The sequence below is a fragment of the Dendrobium catenatum genome, unplaced genomic scaffold (genome assembly GCF_001605985.2).
Source record: "Dendrobium catenatum unplaced genomic scaffold, ASM160598v2 original_scaffold_268049, whole genome shotgun sequence".
Classification (NCBI taxonomy): domain Eukaryota; kingdom Viridiplantae; phylum Streptophyta; class Magnoliopsida; order Asparagales; family Orchidaceae; genus Dendrobium; species Dendrobium catenatum.
Genome location: NW_021586447.1, coordinates 498,887 through 507,498, shown reverse-complemented (window position 1 = coordinate 507,498; position 8,612 = coordinate 498,887). Strand labels below are relative to the sequence as shown.

Sequence of the window (8,612 nt, the reverse complement as noted above, 5' to 3'; positions counted from 1 at the left end):
CTTGCCAACTACGCGCATATTAGTTCATGATTTGATTTGTATTTCTGTTGTTGTTTGTTGAAACATTCACAGTGATAAAAACATAGAAAATTTAACGTTCTTGTTTTGTACGAAGATCCAACACATATTCAGATAAGATAGAGAACGTGCAAGAGTTATCAAAGATTAGATATCTTTTATATAGAAAATCCAAGAAAGGGAAAAAGCACGGAGTCTCTCTCAATTGAAATGATTATAGTAGTGTTTGTGGTTGATTACAAATAAACACCCTTTCTTGTGGGCGGGGGAGGCATTAGCATAATATGAAAAATATACGATATATATATATTACATTACATGATTGGTGTTAGAAGAACTCATTGGCATGAAAGCTATTCTTAAGAAAATTGTTTTTTCTATTTATTAAGTCGGATGGACCGTAGTCAGATAGCTGTAGTCAAATGGATCATAGTTGGACAATAGTAGTTGCTGGGATTGTAGTTGGGTGAAGACGGTCAGATAGATAGTAATCGGACAACAGTGGTTGTAGGGTTCTAGTTAAAGCGACAGTAGTCGGAAGAAATGTAGTTGAACAATATATGCTAGAAGAACCATAGTTAGGTGACAAAGGTTGGATTGATCTTAGTTTGGACAATGGTAGTTTGAATACCGTAGCCGATCGATGACGAGTATGGTTCGACATATGTAACAATAAAAATAATAAATCAATGACATCAAGCCTTTATCCCACTACGTGGGGTTGGCTACATGAATTTTTTTTTTTTTTCACCCTTGTATTCTATTAATAATCAAATTCTCATTTAAATCTAATAAAAGAACAATAATTTCTAATATTTTTCTAAGCAAGTCTTTTTAGGTCCACCTCTACATTTCTTAATATAGACCAAATTTAATGCATCTACTATCTTAACTTGGTGACATTTTATGTGACCAAACTATGTAAGGCGACTCTGTTTAATCTTATCTGTCACTAGAGTTACTCCAACTTATGCTCATTTCATATTTTGTCTATAAGAGTAAAGCCACTCATCCACCTGAGTATAATCACCTTTGCAACATTTAACTTAATTTTATGCTTATCTTTTAATGGCCAACATTCTTCGCCATAAAATATTGCAGGTCTCACTATCATCTTATAAAATTTTCCCTTAAGTTTAAGGTATACTTTTTCCATCACAAAACCTGCCCGATGCATTCTTCCACTTCAACCATCCGACTTAAATTCTACTAATATTCTTATATATTTCATCATCACTCTAAAAAATAAATCAAAGATATCTAAAATGTGTACTATTATTAATGACTTGATCATCTAAAGTCACAATCCCTTGCTAGATCTGGTACTATTAAAACTACCCCCAATGTTTGTCAAGTTTCAAGTCTTAGATGAGAAAAGTGGATGTTTGTAGTAGATTGTCCATAATCAAGAGTAAAACTTGTCGAATAATCATGCATAAATTTTTTATTAATCCTAGATATGTAATAAATATAAACAATTATATATATAAATAATATTTTTCCTAAAAAATGATATAACTAAATATAAAATTTATATCATTGATATGCGATTATGATTTTTTTTTTTTTTTTATATTTAGGCCAATTAAGTCAAGCTTCATTTGGGGCAGCTATATTTAGGCCAATTAAGTCTATATCCAATTATGATAAGACAAATAAAATACATCCCATTACGGTAATTAACACATGGAGCAGGCGAGCGCAACCAAATGCGCCCGACATTGCTGGCTCTTCATACCACGGACGTCACTGCAGTAGCCAGTCTCTACGCCGGCCATCTCCAACTCCTCGCTTCCCTGACCTCCCGCCTTCGCCATTCCATCCTCCTTCGCCGCCTCCGCTCTCTCCACGCCCACATCCTCTCCTCCGGCTTCAAGCCCCAAAACCACATCCTCAACCGCCTCATCGATCTCTACTCCAAGCACGGTGACATCCCATCAGCTCTCCACCTCTCCGACACGTCCCCACGCCCCGACGTCGTCGCTCGGACCTCCCTCATCAATGCCTACTCAAACGCCGGCGATCTCCTCCTTGCACGCAAGCTGTTCGTTGAAACGCCCATCGGTGTTCGCGACACTGTATTCTACAATGCCATGATATCTGGCTATTCCCGTGCCAGCCAAGGCCCGCAGGCCGTTAAGGTTTTTCGTAGCATGCTCCTGGATGGATTCATACCGGACGACTACACATTTACTGGCGTTCTTAGTGCGGCGGCTTACATCGTTAATCTGGAGCTTTTACAGTGTCAGCAGCTCCACGGCCCTACTGTTAAGCTGGGGTCAGAGCTGGTGGTCTCGGTTGCAAACGCTCTTATCTCTTTATACGGTAAATGCGAGTCATTTATGGCTGGGATAATTGCACGTCAGGTGTTTGATAAAATGCCCGAGAGAGATGAGCTGACTTGGACGACCATGGTTGTTGGATATGTCAGAAGAGGTGATTTATTTTCCGCACGTCAAGTGTTTGATAAAATGGATGATAGGTTTGATGTTGTCTGGAATGCGATGATCTCAGGATACGTCCATCACGGGCTTTTCACAGACGCTTTTGAAATTTTTCGAAGAATGCTCTGCTTAAAGCTCCCCCTTGATGAGTTTACCTATACGAGTGTACTCAGCGCCTGCGCAAATGCTGGGTTGTTCGGGCATGGCAAGTCTGTGCATGCTAGAATTATTCGGGACGGGCCCTGTTTTGATCCCAAATCAGCTCTGCCAGTGGAGAATGTTTTGGTTACCCTGTATTCAAGATGCAGTAAGATGGAACTTGCAAGGAAAATTTTTGATGGGATTATTATGAAGGATTCTGTTTCTTGGAATGCAATTTTGTCAGGGTATGTGAATTTGGGTCAAATAGATGATGCCCGCGCCTTGTTTGAGGAAATGCCTCGTGACAGCCAACTACCATGGATGGTGATGATGTCAGGATTGGTTCAGAGTGGGCTTTCAGAGGAAGCTCTGAAGCTTTTTAGTCGAATGAGAGCTGAGAATGTCAAACCATGCGACTACACTTATGCAGGAACATTCTCTGCTTGTGGGGATCTTGGAGCTATGGAACATGGACGGCAGCTTCATGGACAGCTAATTAGACTTGGATATGAATCCAGTATCTCAGCAGGAAATGCCCTTGTGACAATGTATGCCAAATGTGGAGCTATTGAGGAAGCTCATCTTGTGTTTCTTATTATGCGAAATTTAGATTTTGTCTCATGGAATTCCATTATTGCAGCTTTTGCGCAGCATGGCCATGGAAATGAGGCCATTGAGCTCTTTGAAATGATGATCAAGGAGGGTATCCATCCAGACCGGCTTACTTTTCTCACTGTGTTAACTGCATGTAACCATGCTGGACTAGTTGATGAAGGTTTTCGATACTTCGAATCGATGCAACGTGAATATGGTATAAGCCCAGGAGAAGATCATTATGCACGATTGATAGATTTGTTGGGACGCGCCGGGAAGATCGAAGAGGCTAAGACTGTGATTCATCAAATGCCATTTGAGGCTGGTCCTTTGATATGGGAATCAGTTCTTGCTGGTTGTAGAATTCACAGGAATGTGGATCTTGCTGTCTATGCAGCAGATCACCTCTTCAATATGATACCGCAACATCATGGATCGTATGTTCTTCTATCGAACATCTACGCATCGTTTGGACGATGGGAAGATGTGGCAAAGGTGAGGAAACTGATGAAGGATAGAGGGGTGAAAAAGGAGCCTGGGTGCAGTTGGATCGAAGTCGAAAATAAGGTCCATGTCTTCCTTGTTAATGACTTATCTCATCCTGAAGTGCACAAAGCATATAGATTCCTGGAGGTACTTGGAGCAAAGATGAGGAAATTGGGGTATGTTCCTGATACTAGATATGTATTGCAGGATGTTGAATCTGAGAGGAAGGAATATGTGCTTTCTACTCACAGCGAGAAGTTGGCTTTGGCTTTTGGATTGCTAAAACTGAAAGCTGGAGCTAAAATTAGAATTCTCAAGAACTTGAGGATTTGTGGGGATTGCCATAGTGCAATCATGTTCATATCACTTGCAACTGGAAGAGACATTGTTGTAAGAGATGCTAAGAGGTTTCATCATTTCAAGGATGGGGAGTGTTCGTGTGGTAATTATTGGTGAAATTATGAGTTAAAGTGAACTCAGCGGCTAGGCTATAGCAACTAGCAAGACAACACAATTATTTGCCAGTTGGTCATCAGAGTATTTTAATTTGAACGAGTCTGATAGCTATTCATGACTTTTGCAATTCTTTATAAAGTGATTGTCAAGCTGATATAAAGAAAATAATTTTTTTGAAAGTTGTTTTAGAAAGCATATTCTTAGCAATGTTCAAACTTGTTCGACTAACTAATTAAACAATATCGAACGAGCTCTTATCGAGCCAACCCTCGAGCAGCTCGTTGAACACTCAGTTTGCTTGCAGCCCTACTCAGAGCTGAGGTTTACATGTCGACACCCTATGCAAGAAGTTCATCCAATTGCTCTTCTCCAATTGCACCTAATTACTTCTCCTATCGAAGGGTTCTTTCCTTTTGGAGGTCCTTAAGGAGCTTGGCTACAGTCGACAAAATTATCAGCCAAAAATTTTTTTACAGATGAAGCAAGATGGAGGTTATGATGCTGCAAGATGGAAAAACAGAGGAAGCAAGAAACAATAAAACAATAACTGGAGTTTTGTATTGTAATATGATTCAATATCCCGCTTAGCTATAGGTTTTGGTGTATATACTCATATCATCTATACTTTAAGAGGGACTAAACTATAAAAGGTAAAAAATTAGTACTAAATAACTAACTATAGCAATTCGGTAGTGGAGCACATTATATCTAATATAAATAAGTAATTAGTAGTTGGTAAGATGCTCCTCAAATCTTCTCTAAGTAAGAATGCTCCGCATCATGTGCCCCCGTCATGAAGAGAATATGTGCTAGCTGATTTAGGATGAAGTTTACTGTCATCTTGGTGGTGCATAAGCATAGATATCGACAACATCGAACTTGCATGAAGTATTAAATTCAACTGGTAAATTGAGAACATAAGTATTGTCGTTAATCTTTTTACTGATAGGAAACGGAACCCATTTCCAATTGCTAAGTTTGGAATAGTTGCCAGCAAGGAGGCACTCTTTGTGCAACCAAACAAAAACCAAATAACCAAGATTGAAAATTTTCTCCCATCTGTGTGCGCTCTCAACTAGTTTGTATTGGTTATTAGATGCATGAAGCTTCAACAAAATATTAGAGAGTGTTGTGTTCTAGAGTATTCACGGTGGTAGAGAAATATATAGTCTAATGTCTCAACATTGTACGAAGATCTAGTACTTAAGCTGATGAAAAAGATAACGTAGCATTCATAAGAGACATCAGAGTTTTTACGTGGAAACCCCTAAAAAGAAAAAAAAAAACACGGGGCCTGACCCAATTTGAATGAATTCACTAGTATTTGTAGTCGATTACAAATGATGCCCTTCCTCAGGAGAAGGGCTTGGCTTGATGTCACAAATGTACATCATATAGAGCGCATTACATTGTGAGAGTTACAATAATCAACATAAACATGTTTGTTTGGTCGGCAGGACCATAGTAGATAGGATAGATATCGGAAAGATCGTAGTAGGAAGGAGATTGAGGTCAGAAAGATCATTGTCTGGCGATGGAGGTCGGAAGGACCGTAGTAGGCGTCGGAGGTCAGATTGATCGTAGTTGGAAGGAGATTGGGGTCAGAAAGACCGTTGTCTGGTGATGTAGGTCAGAAGGATCATAGTAGGCGACAGATGTCAGAATGATCGTAGTTGATAGGAGATCGGGGTCAGAAAGACCGTTGTCAGGTGATGTAGGTCAGAAGGATCATAGTAGGCGATAGAGGTCAGAAGGATTGTAGTCGGCAGGAGACAGGGGTCTGAAAGACCGTAGTAGTATGACGGTAGTCCGACAAGGGTCTGAAAGACCGTAGTAGTATGGTTGTATTCCGGTAGAATTTTAGCCATCAAGTGGTGGCCCGGCAAAAGTCTGGGTCTTAAGTGGTGGTCCGGTGGAAGTCTGGGCATCAGGTGGTGGTCCAGAGAAGTTCGGGCCTCAAGTGGTGGTCCGGCAGAAGTCCGTGCCTCAGTTGGTGGTCCAGCAGAAGTCCGGACCTGAGGTGGTGGTCCGGTAGAAGTTCAGGCCTGAGGTGGTGGTCCGGTAGAAGTTCGAGCCTTAGGTGGTTGTCCGACAGAAGTCTGAGCCTTAGGTGGTGGTCCGATAGAAGACTGAGCCTTATGGTGGTCTGACAGAAGTTCAGGCGTCAAGTGGTGGTTCGGCAGAACTCTGGGCGTCAGGTGGTGATCCGGCAGAAGTCCAAGCCTGAGGTGGTGGTCCGACAAAAGTCCGAGCCTCAGGTGGTGGTCCGGCAGAAGTTCGGGCCTCAGGTGGTGGTTCGGCAGAAGTCTGAGCCTTAGGTGGTGCTCCGGTAGAAATTTGGGCCTTAAGTGGTGGTCCAACAGAACTCCGGGCTTCATATGGTGATCCGGTAGAACTCCGGGCATCAGGTGGTGGTCCGGCAGAAGTCGGGGCCTAAGGTGTTGGTTCGACAGAAGTTCGCGTCTCAGGTGGTGGTCCAGCAAAAGTATGAGCCTTAGGTGGTGGTCCGGTAGAAGTTCGGGCCTCATGTGGTAGTCCGACAGAACTCCGGACGTCAAGTGGTGGTCTGACAGAAGTCTGAGCTTGAGTTGGTGGTCCGGCAGAAGTCTGGGCCTCAGGTGGTGGTCCGACAGAAGTCTAAGCCTTAGGTGGTGGTCCGGTAAAAGCTCGAGCCTCAAGTGGTGGTCTGGCAGAACTTCGGGCACTAGGTGATGGTCCAAAACAACTTCGGGCGTCAGGTGGTAGTCTGACAGAAGTCTGGGCTTGAGGTGGTGGTTCGGCATAAGTCCAGGCCTCAGGTGGTTGTCTAACAGAACTCTGGGGCGGTGGTCGAGGAGGAGAGATGAGGCAAGAGTGATCTTCGATCTCTCTCTCTTGCTCTCTTGCTTGAAGCCCCTCTTTCAAGAAGGAGGATGGGTATATTTATAAATTTCATAGAGTGGTATGGCCCGTAAATAGGCGAGCGATCAAGGGCATATGTTGAGTGGCTTGGATGGACGGTTGATATTGAATCCCTTGATCATGGGATGTTTGATGGACATTTGAATGTCTTAGTGATGTCGGAATTCAATGATCTTGAGCTCGTTGGATTTGTCTCGTCGAGCCGCTCGATTCGACTATAAGCATGTCGTGTTTGGAAACCGTTTGTAATCCAAATTGTGGTTTGAACCCTCAAACAGTGCTTCAGACCCTTGAATTGGACCCATTTAGGCTCGAATTAAGTCGAATGTGGGGTCGTTGGGTTCGTATTTCCAAGACGTTCTGTTTGACTATAAGTTTGCTAAAATCGGAGTTTAGGTGGTCCCAATTTTAATTTCGGAAGTTTCCATACGAAGAAAGCTCTCAATTTTGTTTAGCCCATCTTAATCAAACACAAGAAAATGATGTCATCAATTCAAAAATATTTTATTTGATTTATACTATATTTAAGTACACGTGTATTTTAAATATTTAAAAACAAAAAACTTATATACCTTTTAGTGGGTTCCTCCGATTTATTTTTCTTACTATTGTACTAAGTTTTGCTTTATTAATGTATTTTCTTTTATGAAGCATGTGCAGTTTTATAAGACTTTCCTCTTCTCATTTAATATGCCGAGCTACTAATTTCAATAAATTCTACGAAGAATTTAAAAGACAATTTTGTGAGGACAGGATTAGGGGTGTCAATATTTGTCACGACATAAATATTCGACTCGAATCCGATCGAAAATTTCGGATTTGGGTCAACCCGAATCCCAAACGGGTCGGGTTCAGATTCAACAAATGGGCCGTTTCAAAAATTGGTTGGATTAGGGTTGACCCAGAAACTCGGAAACGACCTTGAAAAAGGCGTCTGTCCGCGTCGTATCGCTTGCGTCTAGTTGCATCGATCGCCTAGCGTCGCCATCTGCGGTCTGCCCGCGATGTCGCTGCCTGCGATCCAGCTACCCGTGAGTCGATGCCGCTGTCGCGTCTGCCCGCATTGCTGCCGCGCATAGTCGATATCGGAGGGCCGCCGGAGTTACGGGATTTGGTTGAATAAACGCGCGATTTCTGCCGTTGTCGAACAAGCGGAGTTATAGTATTTGACTTACGGGTCAGGTTGACCCTAATCGGAAGCGGGTCGAGTTCGGATCTGAAAAACGATCATGTTTTCAAAAACAAGTTGAGTTTGAATTGGGACGAATAATACCGGTTCAATTTTGAATTGAACCCGAATCTCACTCATAACCCAATTTTGAGAGCGCTACTTCTCTCATAATAATAATAATAATAATAAGAACTATGTTGTCCAGCGCATTCGGTAAAATTTCCAATTTTTAACACATGCCGAAAATTTATAGGAGCCTATCTCGTCAGGCTAAATCTCTTGCCCACGATCCGGCGCTGCAGCCAGTGGAAACAATTCCCGCGAAAATGCCCTCTATTATTTAACTTCCACATCTGCTCAATCCCGTTTCTTCCTGTACCCAAACCTTCCAAATGCCCTCC

General features: G+C 42.2%; 1 protein-coding gene across 1 annotated transcript; it reads left to right on the top strand.

Moving 5' to 3' along the window:
* Nucleotides 1-1,681: 1,681 nt before the first annotated feature.
* On the top strand, nt 1,682-4,318 carry LOC110104815 (pentatricopeptide repeat-containing protein At1g25360). Its single transcript, XM_020834081.2, has one exon. It carries the CDS (start codon nt 1,728-1,730, stop codon nt 4,137-4,139), a length of 2,412 nt encoding a protein of 803 aa, XP_020689740.1. The 5' UTR covers nt 1,682-1,727; the 3' UTR covers nt 4,140-4,318.
* Nucleotides 4,319-8,612: the final 4,294 nt, after the last annotated feature.

Excerpts from the sequence above, each read along its gene's own strand:
- LOC110104815 (XM_020834081.2), top strand. The coding sequence starts at position 1,728 with ATGCGCCCGACATTGCTGGCTCTTCATACCACGGACGTCACTGCAGTA.